We start from the raw sequence: 16,467 nt of genomic DNA, 5'->3' as shown, positions 1-16,467 counted from the left end.
GGCCTTAAACAGGGGGATGCTGGTGTAAAAGTTATCCACATAGAGGTGATAACCTTTATCCAGGAAGGGGTGCACTAAATCCCAGACAATTTTCCCACTAACACCTACGAGGGAGGGGGGGCATTCTGGCGGTTCAATTCTTGAATCCTTCCCTTCATAAACCCTAAACCTGTGGGTGTACCCTGAGGTGCTTTCACACAGTTTATACATTTTTATGCCATACCTTGCCCTCTTACTGGGAAGGTACTGGCGGAATTTAACCCTTCCTTTAAAATGTATAAGGGACTCGTCGATACAAATAAATTTTTCAGGGATGTACACCTCTTCAAATTTGGCACTGAAATGATCAATGACCGGCCTGACTTTGAATAGCCGGTCAAAGGTGGGATCATCTCTGGGTGGGCACTGTGCATTATCGGTGTAATGTATAAATTTAAGAATTGTCTCAAATCGAGTCCGGGTCATGGCCATACGGTAAAATGGAGTACTGTACAGAACATCTGTACTCCAATATTGCCTAATTTCTGGCTTTTTTACTATGCCCATATGAAACACCAGACCCCAAAACGTCATCATCTCTACTGCATCTACAGGGGTCCACCTAGCAAATGATGACGTGGGGTTTTGAGCAATAAACTGCTGGGCATATAAATTAGTTTGGTCCACCATTAAATTTATAAAATCATCAGAGAAAAATAATTTGAAAAAGTCAATTTCTCTGAGACCTGTGGAATCAAATTGGATTCCTGGCATGGCCAAAAACTCAGGAACCTGGGGCTCAAAATTGTCTGGTGGTGGGGTCCATACGAGATCAATTATTGGGGGGGGGGGTCTCAGCTGCTCTACGGGGGCGTCTTTGAGGGGGTCCCTCATCACCAGAGGAGGAAGAGGAGCTTAAGGCGAATCCTTCAAATTCCCCGCTTGCATCACTGGCTGTGTCAGAGTCAGAAGCAAGCATGGCATATGCCTCCTCCACTGAATACATTCTCCTGGATGACTGGGAGGACATTTGGGAGGACATTTGGGAGGACATTTGGGATGCCATTTTTATTTTTGTGTTACTGGTAGTGAAATGTTTCAACACGTGTATAGTGTAGGGGGGGGTACAAACTTTATTTCAATCCGGGGGGTATGTAGTGTGTAGTGTGTATGTGGTGCAGAAAAAAAAAAATACTTTATACCAATAAAAAAAAAAAAATGAAGGGGTTAAAAATAAAAAATTTAAGGGGTTAAAAAAAAAAAAAAAGGTCCTGCGCCAAAAATTGAGCACAGATGTTGGTCAGTAACGTCTGTCACTGAACAGCGCTCAAAGGCAACAGGAATTTGATCAAAAAAAAAAAAAAATCGATCAACCCTGTGCCGAAAAAGATGATCAGTGATGTACGTCACTGATCAGCGCACAGCGGCCACAGGACACCCACAAAATCACAGTGTGTGTAAAAAAAAAATTAAAAAAATACCCCACAGCGCACACACAAAAAAAAAAGGTGATCAGTGATGCGACACTGATTACCAGTGAGGTGCAGCAGGTGCACAACCTTTGGTGCAACTGACAGGTATATATAAAAAAAAAAAAACCTCTGTACCCCCAAAAAAGTTGCTGATCACCTCAGATATAGTGATCAGCACAAAAGGCGGGGGCAGCAGACACAAAATTTAGCACTCTCTATCACTCTCTGTCACTATCTCTCTCTATCTCTCTATCTCTCACTATCTATCACTCTATGACACTGCAGCAGCAGCACTGACAGGTATATCTATATATAAAAAAAAACCTGCGCCCCCAAAAAGTTGCTGATCAGTTAATTTATACTGATCAGCACAAAAGGAGGGGGCAGCAGTCAGTTATATAAAAAATATATAGCACAATCTGTCACTATCTCTCTCTCTCTATCTCTCTCTATCTCTCTATAACTATCACACTGCAGCAGCACAAAATATAGCACTCTGTCACTAGGCCTCTCTATCTATCTCTCTCTCTCTATCTCTCTCTCTCTATCTATAACTATATCACACTGCAGCAGCACAAAATATAGCACTCTCTGACACTATCTCTCTCTCTATCTCTCTCTCTCTATCTCTCTATAACTATCACACTGCAGCAGCACAAAATATAGCACTCTGTCACTAGGCCTCTCTATCTATCTCTCTCTCTCTATCTCTCTCTCTCTATCTATAACTATATCACACTGCAGCAGCACAAAATATAGCACTCTCTGACACTATCTCTCTCTCTATCTCTCTCTATCTCTCTCTATCTCTCTATCTCTCTCTATCTCTCTCTATCTCTCTCTCTATCTAGCTAGTACACTGCAGCAGCACAATTTCACAGGAAGGCACAAGTAGCAACAGGATCCAGGAAGCAGTGATGAAGCAGCGATCAGGTAAGTATGGAGCAAGTATGGAGCAAGGTTCTGGTCAGTATGGCGGCAGGGGGGTACGGTGACCGCACTGCACGCTATTCCAGACCGGAATGGCGTCTGCAGTGCAGTCACCGTTAGTTTAAATCCCCCTCCTTGGCTGTGATTGGTCCGTCGGTCCGACGGACCAATCACGGCCTTTGGGGGCGGGCGGGGTGAGGTGGGGTGACACCAGTGTCACCCTTACACCCCGCGGTGATTGGTGCTGTACTTTACAGCACCAATCACCTCTGATCCCGTGTCACCGGCGAACGTTATTCGCCGGTGACACAGGAAAACGCTGTAATTGGCTGTTCACACTGAACAGCCAATCACAGCGATCGCCGACGGGGGGGCGGCATCGCAGCCCCCCCTGGGCATGCACGGACATGTCTGCTGTCAGGGACAGCAGACATGTTGAAACTGTCACCGCGTCTATAGACGCGGTGACAGTTTAAATCCATGACGTACATTTACGCCATGTGTCGGGAAGTGCTTCCCGACCATGACGTAAATGTACGTCAAATGTCGGGAAGGGGTTAAGCTTGGTGTAGAGCTAAAGTGGAACGTGATAATGCACCAGCCAATTAGCTGTGTTGGGAACGACAGTTGGACATTGATTGGCTGGTGCGTTATCACCTTGCACTTTATCTCTTCACCAGGCTTAATACATCTGCCACACTAAGAGCAATACAAGAGATATTATGAAAACAAACATGCTATAAGCTACAATGTAACATAATATATTATATACATACATACAAAAAAATAAACCCTAGATCCGTACCTAATTCCAAAGGCCATTTGGATCAAACCCTCACTTACCAGATTACAGCCTCATATAAGGCTTGGCTATCTAGACCTTGATCAATTCTAGATTTTTATTTACACACTTGGCCGAGATTACCAAAATGCTTTAGCTAACCCCTGATGAAGTCTCGTATGGGACGAAACACGCTGGCTGATGCGGCTCGTTAACCTTGAATGTACAGATGGAGATGCTGTAATCCTTTGCGGGCGCCCGCCAGATCCTCCCCTCTAGCGAGCGCCGGCGGACGGGGATGCGCGTGTCCCAGTATCATGGCAGCGTCTCCCTGCCCGTCTCCGCTTCGGGACTGGCAGGGTTGAAGGGGGGTGTCGGGCGGCAATGGGGACCGGCAGCAGCAGCTCCGTTGTCACGGGCGCACAAGCGTTTCGTGCGCGCGCACCCCCCTGGCGGGAGCTGGCCACTGGTGGGGGCTGGCGATACTTTCGCCAGCCCCTGCAAAGACTACAGCGGCTCCATCTGTACAAGAAAAAAATAATTGAACCTCTTTATTCATTTGAAAAAATAGACTTTTAATAAAGAGAAGAAAACATCTTATATGTGGACTTTGGTTATGAACATCATTTAAGACACCAATAGAGGTGAAAGAGGGGGGGACTGGACTGCACACCATATTTTCAAACATTATGTGAGGTGCTACCAAGTTATGGCTTCTAGTACCATACAGGGAAAAAAAAAAAAAGAACAATGCTGGTGCACACTTTAGGTGCAAAATTTTGATAAACTAATAATTAGCATGGAGTATAATTGAAGTTCTTAGCACACATTTGCGCAAATATGTCGACCGCGTCCAGGTGAACTTCATTAGATGGGTCCCTAACATTTCTAATACTAGCACATTATATAAATTTATCCAGGTTTTACCTTTAAATAGAGCCCATATTAACATGTGGTCAATGTAGGCACCAATAGAGGTGCCTAAAGGACTCACAAGCACTTGGGGTGCAATCCCATAATTGTTTTAATATCTTGTGTTTATTCCCTTGCCAACAGGAGTGTGTGGGTAGGGTACCATACCTACCCAGGTTTGTACAGTACCTATTATCATTTACACTCTTCTAAACTAAGTGTGAATCAGGGGTCTGGATAATAATAAATATACATACATACATACATACACACACACACACACACACACACACACACACACACACACACACACACACATGCCATTGAGGCTAATATATGAGACTCCAATTAACTGGGTTCATTAGAAATATTGAGCATGCACCTTCTATGGTATGGATAATAGATGAATGTGCATACATCTGTAAAATGAAGTGAAACCTTCAGTAAATGATCTTGATAGGAAACAGCAACAGTAATCAAGGAAGTGATCAACTACTGTACCTGTGTAACTTTTATGTGATCATGCGGCGTAGGCTCACACAAACCCGTCAAGTCAGGATTGTAACTTCGTCCATCAGGAAATAAATAGCTTAAAGAAAAATTACAAGACAGTTATTAGTGTCAGACGTTAAATGCAGATATGTCCTCATACACCTCTGTCCTGCACACGGTGCTAATCAGCCCCTCGTGGCATGCCAGATCGCGTTAGAATCTTCTAGACTGAGTCAGGTGTTATTGCTTAGCTGTTTTACAAAAATATATATTTGTCTAAATAATCTAGTACTCACAAGGAGACTGCCTATTAATTTGATATACAAATTCTGGGGAGTATTCAATCCCGGATTCCGACTTTCGTCACTCCCTGACAGTTGGAATCCCGTCCATTTCCGACAGTACACTGACAGTCTATATTCAATGTACAGACGGTTGGAAAGTCCGTAGATTGTAAGAAATGGCAGCGGATTTGTTTATCTATTAGTATTTATTACCAGTTTCTTATATAGTGCAAACATATTCCGCAGCGCTTTACAGATAATATTTGAACATTAATTTCAGTCCCTGCCCTAGTGGAGCTTACAATCTATATTCGCTACCACATGTACACGCGCACACAGACATTCTAGGGTTAATTTGTTGGGAGCCAATTAACCTACCAGTATATTTTTGGATTGTGGGAGGAAACCGGAGTACCAGGAGGAAACCCATGTAAGTACAGGGAAAATCTAATATACAAACTAAAGTAATGCTAATCATACACCATCCGTACTGGATTGTTGGAAAATGGCTGTGAATTAGACAATCCAGATCCAACTTTAGAAAAAAATTAGGATCCGACAGCCTTCAATACGGTCGGTAATGGCAGAATTTAATAGGTGAGTGCCCCCCTCCCCCATGCCCCCATGTAAACACGAAGATACAACCTTAAATCTCTGCTTTGTAGTCTGCAGCTTAAATATCAATGTTTACCTTTAGATCTATACTTGAGACTCAATACAAAGAAAATAAAAAATAACATAGAAAAGATAAAAAAGGACCATTGCTGATAGGTCCTATTCCTACTTTTTACTTAATGTAGACATCATCTTGTAGTCACTTGTTTTTCATAATTTACACAATGTTGTCCACAGGATACTTGAGATCATTAAATTAATCATTTTATATATTTTTAATTATTGTTATTAAGTACTTAAAAACAAGCAAATTATTTGAAATCCAGAAAAAGTTAATACTGGGTATAGTGATTTACTAATTTATTGGGTAGTTTTCATTCTTCAAATTTAGCGAATATAATTTATATTTCTTATTTATATTCAGAAACTTTAATGATTTAATGGTCTCCTGCTCTTTAACCTTGTTAAACAATAGTTTAACTAGGATACCAAGCTGTACACTAGAAACAGAATTGGTGGTGCACATTGCATCTTTTATTCATTTATTACATTCAATAAATATTTTATACTTCAAACTTTACCAATAAATTATAAAATGACTGAATTAAGAAAAGTGTGATTCTAGTTAAAAAAAAAAAAAAAAATCAGTTTCTTTTAGCACATGTTGGGAACTATTATATATTATTGTGTTGAATCTGTTTCATGCCTAACATAGGAGAACATTCTCTGCTAAATGTTCATGATTTATAAGAGACCGTAAGAGATTGTAATCAAACGAATCGCTGTTTATGATCATTCGTGTTGTAAGTCATTATACAGTGATACTTTGAATCTTGAGTCTTGACCATTGTTTTTAGTCCTGAGGTGTGATTCTAGGTCATATACAAGCAACTTATACACATGAGGATGCAATGGATGGCCAAAATGAAAATACCTTTATCTCAATAATAACTATACATGTACTCAAATAAACACCCATTTTTTATAAAATAACACATATTAGCAGACATCAAAGATTTACAAGGCATTACAAACAAATCTGACAAAGCAGGATGTAGTTGGAGGCAGGGCAGTTTCAGACAGTTTTTCATGCGGTCTAGCCATCCGCATAGAATATTGTTGAAAATGTCCCACCTGAAGCATCTGAATGAAGCTAGAGGAGATAATAGGAATTTGGTACTCACCGATAATTCCCTTTCTCCGAATCCATAGGGGACACTGAAGTACTACGCTGGGGATAGTGTGGTGTTATGGAGGAGTTGGCACTTTAAGAACTTGAAGTGTGGTGTGGATCATCCCCCTCGATCCCCCCCTCAGACTCCAGTCTTAGTTACTGTGCCCGAGAGGAGAAAAGAGACCAGGAAACCTCTGACAGAGAGAGAGAGAGAGAATAAAAACAAGACACCGAAACAAACATAAGTCAAAAGAACTCACATACAGATCATCGCATGCAACACATACTGGCCACATGCGACCTGTAAAAACCCCTCCTTTACCAGAAGACCAGTGCCGGGAGGGCGTTCAGTGTCCCCTACGGATTCGGAGAAAGGGAATTATCGGTGAGTACCAAATTCCTATTTTCTCCTTCATCCTATGGGGACACTGAAGTACTACGCTGGGGACATCCCAAAGCCATCCCCACGGGCGGGAAGGCGCTGGGCATCCTGAAGCACCGCGCGGCCAAACCTAGTAGAGGAGGCCGCAAAGGTGTCAAACCTATAAAACTTAATAAAGGTATTGGGCCCAGACCAAGTGGCTGCCCTACATACCTGAGAAAGAGACACCCCTCTGGCCGCCGCCCAAGAAGGTCCCACCGAACGGGTGGAATGAGCCGAAACTCTAGCAGGCAGAGGCCGGGAGGCCTGAACATAAGCTTGTTTAATGGTCAGGCAAATCCACCAAGTTTGCTTGGTAGCCGGCCAACCACGCTTCGCAGAACAGTATAGGACAAACAGAGAATCCGACTTCCTGAGATCCCTGGTTCTGTCCACATAAACCTGCAAAGTTCGGACCACATCCAATGAAGTGAACTCTCCTGTCAAGGCCGGAACCACGATTGGCTGGTTAAGATGATAAGCAGTCACCACCTTTGGCAGGTAATCTAACCGAGTCCGGAGTTCCGCCCTATCTGCGTGGAAAATCAAATACGGTGAACGACATGAGAGAGCACTGAGGTCAGACACTCGTCGAGCCGATGCCAAGGCCAGCAGGAGCACCGTCTTCCAGGTAAATCAATAGATTCTAAAGGTTTAAACACCACAGACCTGAGATAACCCAGCACCAAGGGAAGATCCCAAGGTTCCTCCGGAGGTCTTACCGGAGGCTGCAGCCTGAGAACCCCATTCAAGAATGTTTGAATTTCCGGCATCAAAGCTAGGCGCCGATGAAAAAATACCGACAAAGCGGACACCTGAACCTTAAGGGACCCTAAACGAAGACCCGCCTCAAAACCTGATTGCAGAAACCTCAACAATCAGGCCAAACAAAAAACAGCTGTAGGGCACTTGTGTCGTTCGCACCACGACACATAAGCCTTCCAAATTCTGTAATAATGCAGGGAAGTAACCTCCTTCCTGGCTCTCATCATTGTGGGAATGACCTCCTTAGGTACCCCACGTCTACTCAGCAGCTCGGCCTCAACAGCCACGCCGTCAAACGCAGCTGCCGTAACCCTTGGTAGACGAATGGTCCCTGTTGCAACAGATCTTCTCTTTGAGGCAGTTGCAAGGGTTGATCTATCAGGAGCCCCTGAAGATCGGCAAACCAAGGCCGACGAGGCCAATTTGGAGCTATGAAAATCACTGTGGCCTTCTCGCGCTTGATCCGTTTGAGTACCAACTGAATCAAGGGTAACGGGGGGAACACATAGATTAGCTGGTAATTCCACTCTGCGGTCAGAGCATCCGTCGCCACCGCCTCCGGGTCTCGTGACCTGGAACAATACTGAGCCACTTTGCAATTCCGCTTGGATGCCATCATGTCTATTTGGGGTAACCCCCAATGAAGGACAATCTGGCCAAACACATCCGGATGTAGGGCCCACTCTCCTGGGTGCACATCCTGGCGACTTAAGTAGTCCGCTTCCCAATTGTCCACCCCTGGAATGAACACTGCCGAGAAAGCCAGAGAATTCCTCTCTGCCCACTGTAGGATCGGGCGTACCTCCTGCATAGCCGTCCGACTGCGCGTTCCACCCTGTCTGTTGATATATGCCACAGCGGTGGCATTGTCCGACTGAATTCGGATCGGCTTCCCTCTGATGAACAAGTCCGCGTTGAGTAGCGCCAAGCGGATCGCTCGAATTTCCAGAATATTTATTGGAAGACTTGATTCCTGTGGGGACCAACGGCCCTGAAAGTGACGTCCCATCACAACCGCCCCCCAGCCCCTCAGGCTGGCATCCGTCGTGATGATAGTCCACTCCCAGACTCCGAACCGACGCCCCTCCAAAAGATTGGTAGTCTGGAGCCACCAGTGAAGAGACAGACGACTGCAGGGTGATAGAATTACCGTCCTGTGCATGTGGACATGCGAACCCGACCACTGTCTCAGCAGATCGAGTTGAAAAGTCCTGGAGTGGAACCGGCCGAAAGGCAGAGCCTCGAAGGAGGCGACCATCTTGCCTAACAGCCGAATGCAAAGGTGCACTGACACCCTCCGAGGACGAAGAACCTGCCTCACCAAGTCTTGAAGCGAGGAAATTTTCTCCAAGGGAAGGAACACCCTCTGTACTTCTGTGTCCAGAATCAATCCAAGAAATAAAATCCTTTGGGAGGGAACCATCTGGGATTTCCCATAATTTAGAATCCAGCCATGCTGAATCAAAGTTTGACAAGTCAGGTGAAGCGCCTGTTCCAGCTGACCTTTGGAACAGGCTTTGATCAATAGATCGTCCAGGTACGGAACAATCTTGACTCCTAGTGTGTGGAGAAAAGCCACCATGACCGCCATTACTTTGGTGAACAGGCGAGGCGCCGATGACAGGCCAAAGGGCAGTGCCCGAAATTGAAAATGCTGGTCTTTGATTGCGAACCGAAGGAACCTCTGGTGCAAGTCGTAAATGGGAACATGCAGATAGGCATCCTTGATGTCCAAGGATGCCAAATATTCCCCCGGTTCCAGACCTGCCACTACCGAGCGTAGCGACTCCATTTTGAACCTGTGGTACATAATGTACTCGTTCAACTTTTTTAAATTTAAGATCGGCCTTACCGACCCGTCTGGTTTTGGAACCAGGAAAAGAGGGGAATAAAACCCTTCCTTGCGTTGATCGGTCGGGACGGCCATTACCACCCCGGCTGATAGCAACCGCTGAACTGCTTGAAGCAGCAACTGAGAGTCTTTTTCCGCATGCGGAAAACCCATTGTGAAAAACTGTTGGGAAGGAGAACCGGCAAATTCTAGTTTGTATCCCCGAGATACCACTGAGAGAACCCACTTGTCCTTGCAGGACTTTTCCCAGGCCTGCCGGAAATCCAGAAGCCGCGCTCCTACTCTGGGATCCCCCAGGTAGGAGGGAAGGGCGTCATGCCGCAGGCTTTTCTGGCTGCTTGGTGTCTGCACGACGGGAGCCAGGATTTGCGGAGGAGGTAGCACCGCCAAAGCCCCTACCTCTACCACGGGACGAGGTAAAGGAACCTCTAGATTTACCCCTAAATTTTGGCGCACCTCGAAAGGAACGAAAAGCCGGTCCCTGGTAAGGTTTTTTAGGAGGAGGTGCCGAAGAAGGGAGGAAGGTAGATTTCCCCCCTGTCGTCTGAGCAATCAACCTATCCAGCTCTGGCCCAAAGAGAACATCCCCCGTAAAGGGAAGAGCCTCTACTGCTTTCTTTATATCCGCCTCCGCCTGCCAGGACTTGAGCCACAAAGACCGTCTGGCTGTAATTGACAGAGCCGAAATTCTCGCAACCAGCGAAGCCGAATCCCTGGCAGCCTCTCCTATGTAGGCCGCGGATTCCCGCATTTGATCAGCCAACTGAGCTAACTCCTCAGGAGGCCTCTGCTCCTCCAAGCCCTTGGACAAATCCTCTGCTCATTTCTCCATGGCCCTACTGACCCAGGAGATAACAAAAATGGGACGCAAAGAGACACCTGCCGTAGAAAAGATATGCTTAAGCCCCGCCTCCAAACGCCTATCTGGAGCCTCCTTCAGGGCCACCGCTCCCGGGATGGGAAGAGCTGCTTTCTTTGAAAGCTTAGAGACAGAGGCGTCCGCTAACGGCGGGTTCTCCCATTTCGCCCTGGCTTCAGGAGCAAAGGGATAAGACGCCTTAAAGCGCCTGGATAACTGAAACTTTTTCTCCGGTGCTTTCCAAATATCCAACAGAGGCTTCTCCAACTCTATGGACTCAGGAAACGTTACCGTAGCCTTAACTGGACGGCCAAAAATAGAAACCGGAGCAGGTGATTCTTGCTCAGCAACATTAAGGGTCACCTTAATAGCCTGAATCAAGGCCTCTAAGCCTTGAGCCTCATCCTGAACCCCTTGCTCCTCATCCACAGGAGCAAAGGTATCATCCAGTGCCTGACACTCCCCCTCCTCTAAAGGATTAACCTCTTCCTCATCTGAAGTGTCAATCCTCAAAAGCAAAGGGGCACCCCTTTTTTTAGGTGGAGGAGGAACATTGGCCTGTGGAGGCATAACGGTGGATTGTACCAGCGAATCCACTGACCTAATCAAATCTCTGGCCCATGAAGGCTCAGCAGAAGACATAGTAGACAGATGAGAGTGCAAAATCTCCCTGTCCCTACGGGACGCTGCCAGCTCAGAAGCTAAGGTAGCTAACACACTTGTTACCCCTTCAGCATTAAAGAGAGCAGCTGGCTGATGAACAGCCCCTCCTCTATAGCAATCCTTACACAGTGACACACCTTTCACATGCTGTGTAAATTGCTGGTTACACTGAGTGCAAGTGAACAGCTTCTGAGAAGCCTTAGAGCTAGAAGCTTTTGCTGCCATAATGCAAAACAGTACAAACACTTCCACTCAGCACACGCTAACACACACACACAGATAGCAGTGTAAACCCAGCAGCAAATGAGAAATACAATAGGGGGAGAGGAGCTCACCTTCCCCGAATTAGGCCCACCTGAACACTCCAAGCGGGGACTCCTAAAAGGAGAACCCCTTCACTCACCCAGCGCAGTGACACAGTCTGTCCAGTCTGGGTGAAGCGCCTTGCAGTCCTGTAGCAGAAGAGTCCGATGAGGCACAGCAAGCAGAGGAAGGCAGCGTGGGCAGAGAGGCAGCGTTTGCCGCGCTGAGGATCTTTAAGCTGGAGGAGACGCCCATTGCGGGAGCCTCTTGCCCAGGGATCCTACTCCTCCAGGCACTAAACTAAGACTGGAGTCTGAGGGGGGGATAGAGGGGGAGGAGCCACACCACACTTCAAGTTCTTAAAGTGCCAACTCCTCCATAACACCACACTATCCCCAGCATAGTACTTCAGTGTCCCCATAGGATGAAGGAGAAAGTTTCCATTTTGGGAAGACATTTACCAAATGCAAAATTATGCTAAAGTAAATAGGTGCCAACAACGCAACAGCTCCAGGACCACAACACTTACAACATGAAATCCCTTACAATGATAAGGTAGTGTGGCATAATTGTAAGGGGCATTACTATGTGAGGCATAATATGGTGTTACTAAGCATTACTTAAAGAATAATATGGTGCAAGGGATATTACAATGTGGGGCGTAATACAGTGCAAGGTCCATTACTGTGTGGGTCATAAAATGGTCTCAGAGCATAATATGGTGAAAGGGACACTATTGTGGTAGAATTTTCCTCCAAGGACACTGCGGTGAGGCCATGCCCCCTGCAGAAAGGAAAGGCCACGTTTTTCAGTGCAAACATTTTATTTATACAATATCTATTGGGAGGGGGTGTGGGTGCGGGGTACATTTTGTAGTATTTGTACTGGAAGCAAAATAGTCTAAAAGGAGACTAATTAGGCGGACTGCAAATGAAGGTTTGGAGGGTTGCTTGCGGAAAATCATCGGTGCAGGCAGGTCTTGCAATATGATGATGCTGTTCTGGCCACATATGATTGAAACTGACCTGTAATAGCCTAAAGGGGGTCCACACTGGCTGCAATCAGGGCAATTTTGACTAAGTGGAGTCATGTAGGTAGCCACCTGAAATAACTATCTACATCTTGCCCATCCCCAGCTGTGGCAAATTACACTGTGTTTACGGCAGCTTAATCAAAATTGCACAGCCAAGTGTCCGGCTGCCCTCCTGCAGTGCACATGGTTTTGTGCATTTTGAGAACAAATTTGTACTGCGATCAGTTCTGAATAAGGGCCTATCTGTGCAGTGAACGGGCACAGGTCCGAAAGCCCGGGTTAGCCAGGTTGGACTTCAGGATCACTTTGAAAAAGAGTATTACAGTCAACCATTGTGTTTCAGGTCAGAAAGAACATGGGGGGGGGGGGGGTGTCATTATGGGGGTAAGTGGTATTAACACTGTGCAGGAGATCTTGCGCATAATTAGTTAGCCGGTTGAGGGAGAGAGTGTGCTGAACTCGTATGGCAGCCGCATTCTTTCTGACAAAATCCTTCTTAGATGGGCAAAACCATGTGCACTGCAGGTGGGGCAGATGTTACTTGTGCAGAGAGAATTAGATTTGGGTGGGGTTTTACTTCAAAGTGAGATCAATATTGCAGTGTAAAAATAAAGCAGTCGGTATTTTCCCTGCACAGAAACAAAATTACTCACCCAAATCTAATTCTCCCTGCACATGTTACATCTGCCCCCCGTGCAGTGCACATGGTTTTGTCCATCTAAGAAGGATTTTGTCAGAAAGAATGAACCAAAATAAGGCCATTAATCTCTTGATGTGATGCAACCCTCTACTAGTCAAAATGTATTTAGTTCACAATATAAATTTATTTATTTATAGTTTCGGTACTTGTGTAGTTTCACGGCGCCATGCTACTTTCGGGTTCTACGCTCGCCACAACTATCTAAAATAAACTAACTTAACTCCATGCCAACATGGATAGTTCATACCCCCACTATCCATGTTGGCATGGAATTGATTTTAGATAGCATGGCGAGCGTAGCGAGCCACTGAGCCCGCAGCGTGGGCGAGCGAAGCGAGCCCTGCAAGGGGACTCAGACGCATGGCGCCATGCTGGCGCCGTGAAACTACACAAGTACTATAGTTTCTTATATAGCGCAGCAGATTCCATTGCAGTTTACAATTGAAAACAAAGATAAAACCAACTGGGTAATAACAGACAGACTTGGAGGTATAATGCATTGATCCTGATCAGATCTACTGATGTTGTAATATTGGATGTTATTAATTACTGGATCCCATTACAGCAATACCTACAGGGTTTTTATTTTACTTTTCTTTACTGACAGCATTGAATAGGGATCACGGCAGAGTGAGCCCAACTTTAGAAGCTGCCGGGCCTGTTCTGCCAATAACGGCCGTGGATTGTCGCGATCCCGGTCGCAGATCGACAATCCACAGCCATTTCCGCAGATACAGCCACTTTTCACTGATCGGCAGGCGGGACATTGAATCCCGCCTGCCGATTTGCTGTCGGGCAAAACGTAATGGGCCTGGATCATGGCTGTCGGGAGGGATCGACAGCTAATTTTACAATGTGCCACATTACAAAAGGATTGCACAGCTATAAAGGAATGCCTTTTGTGGCTGCCTTTTTTGTAATGTAGCTTTAAGTTTTATGGAATTCAAAAAGCCTCAAACAATAAAAATACTATTGTGCAAACCTACTTGAAAGCAAAAGCATTGTTTAAAGCAACGTCTACAAATAAATGGAAAGAAATTTATAACATTGGCTACATTCTCTGATCATTTTGTTTACTGACTGCAGCAGTCCCAGGTAGCCACAGTTCTAACACTTCTAAAGCAAAGTGAAATTTATTTCAGGCTGTGATAAAACCTTTAAAATTGTTGCTGCCATTGTGACAATCCTATCACTGTATATGATATTGTCAGCTCCCAAACAGGAAATGGACACATTATTTATGATAAACGGTTATCTTGCACGCATTCTCAAAAGATTTTAAGAGGAGTTATCTTCAATAAACACTATTATATTTAGCTTTTGTACCAAGCAACGGTAGCTAAACTGCTAAGTAAATTTGCCAATTCAAACTCCTTCTACTAGACCCATTATTTTTTTTGTGAGGAACAATCAACATAAAAGAACAGGCAGCAGTCGAAGTTGCATACAAAAGATCAAATTTAAAATGATCCATTGCATATTAAATGCTGAGTGCATTTTTGTTATTTCAACATCTAGGTTTAGAATATGCAGTATTGCACTTATAAGTCCACTACCCAAATGTGTACCTCCACTTCAGGCAGCACAGAATAAGACAATGGTGGATGTATAGATTGCTATTCACTAGTGCAGCGGTGCTAAAACTGTGGGTCCTGACCCCAAAGTGGGTCATAACCTTCTCAGCATGGGGTCGCGACTCCATGTTGCTGACCATCAGGCTGATTACATTTCTAGTCTCAGTCAGTGATGCAAGGAGTCTGATAAATCTGTTGAGTTGTTTGTTATGTTAGACTCCTCCCATCATTTTGTGCCTCCACAATGCTGCCATGTATGTGCCGTCTGCTGACTACACATGTGATGTGATTACCTTTTGCAGTAACTTGCTGGGGTCCTGTAATTATTTTTATTGTCTGATGGGGTCCCAGAGCAAAATAGTTTGATGACCCCTGCACTAGTGCGATCTGGGCCCTTTTCATCCAATTACGATGGATTGGGCCGAGAAAATGGAAGAAAAAAAGTGTAAAATTGCATGTGTTTCAGCTCTGATTCTGATGCGCAGTCCCGGGCACATCGGATCGGGGATTGCAAGGGCTACACTATAGAAATATAATTTCCCGCAGCACTTGCGGGGATCGCACATCATCTATTGTATGCAAACTGACCACATACGATGTATCGTATGTATGGTCAACTTTTTAAGGTTTGGCCAACAAACTCCCTGTTGTGACCCCTGGGGATAAATATATGAAAGCTTCTAGAAGCAAAAGGGATGTTGTCCATAGCAACCAATCAGATTATTGTACCCTAAAACATGATAGACATAGAGAAATGATCGACAGAATGTGATTTGTTGCTATGGGAAACATCACCTCTTCATTTTTAGAAAAACTTTAGTAAATTTACTCAGACTCTTCGGGTGGTATTCAATTGTTATATTGTGCCCGGTCTCCTGACGAAAATGACTGGCAATAGGGCAATATTCAATTGATGTATTTTTATTGTGTATATCGTGCTCTTTATGGTTGAGCAACGCATTCGCACATTTCGGCTCACTAATCCCATGTATAACTAGCTGAAATGCTGGTGAAAAACAATTGAATACTGCCCTTTAAGTCTTCTTTTACCACCTATCATGATCTGGCTGCCACCTCTAATCCATCCACCACTAGCTCCAACATGGTGCAAATAATAAAGAGGACAAAACCTGTGCTTTCAACTATATACAAGTGTGATCATAGACATGATGTGATCATGACTATGACCTGATTCAGTCACATGTGCCTGCTGTATCTGATTAGAATCATGTCTGTCTGGTGATAGCAATACAGACATGTGGATATACAAGCTACTGAATTAAACTACATTTTGGCAACAATTTTCCCAGGTGCTTTAAAAAGCCTACTAGGATATGCGGTCCTTACAGCCAGCGGCAGCTGCATCGCCTGGGCTGCAGCATGGACCACATAGTATAGGGTGAAAACACTACAAACATATATGATATGATGTATGCAATATCTGTGATGACAGATTTCCTCAAGGATTGGAAGTGCTGTGTGTATTGCAGGCACCGTGCGGGACCCGGGACTCAGCATAAGGCTTCTCACATCTTCTAAGCCCGCACCCAGACTCCTATGAAACTAGTCAATGTATAGTCATATGGTCTAGGCCCATACACACTAGAAGATTTTCATTTCAAAAGACTTCCAAAAATCTCTGATGGATATATCTTTCC

General features: G+C 45.0%; 1 protein-coding gene across 5 annotated transcripts in view; it reads right to left on the bottom strand.

Moving 5' to 3' along the window:
- Positions 1-16,467, bottom strand: part of CBLB (Cbl proto-oncogene B) — a 163,714-nt gene that overhangs the window by 62,033 nt on the left and 85,214 nt on the right. For all 5 annotated transcript variants that reach the window (XM_083174230.1, XM_083174228.1, XM_083174231.1 and 2 more), the window contains exon 7: positions 4,576-4,663. In XM_083174230.1, coding sequence (XP_083030356.1) covers positions 4,576-4,663 — 88 coding nt within the window. The remainder of the gene's footprint in view (positions 1-4,575; positions 4,664-16,467) is intronic.

The sequence above is a fragment of the Crinia signifera genome, chromosome 2, assembly GCF_055691185.1.
Source record: "Crinia signifera chromosome 2, ASM5569118v1, whole genome shotgun sequence".
Classification (NCBI taxonomy): Eukaryota; Metazoa; Chordata; class Amphibia; order Anura; family Myobatrachidae; genus Crinia; species Crinia signifera.
Note: the sequence above shows the minus strand (reverse complement) of the source record. Positions and strands in the feature narration are given on the sequence as shown.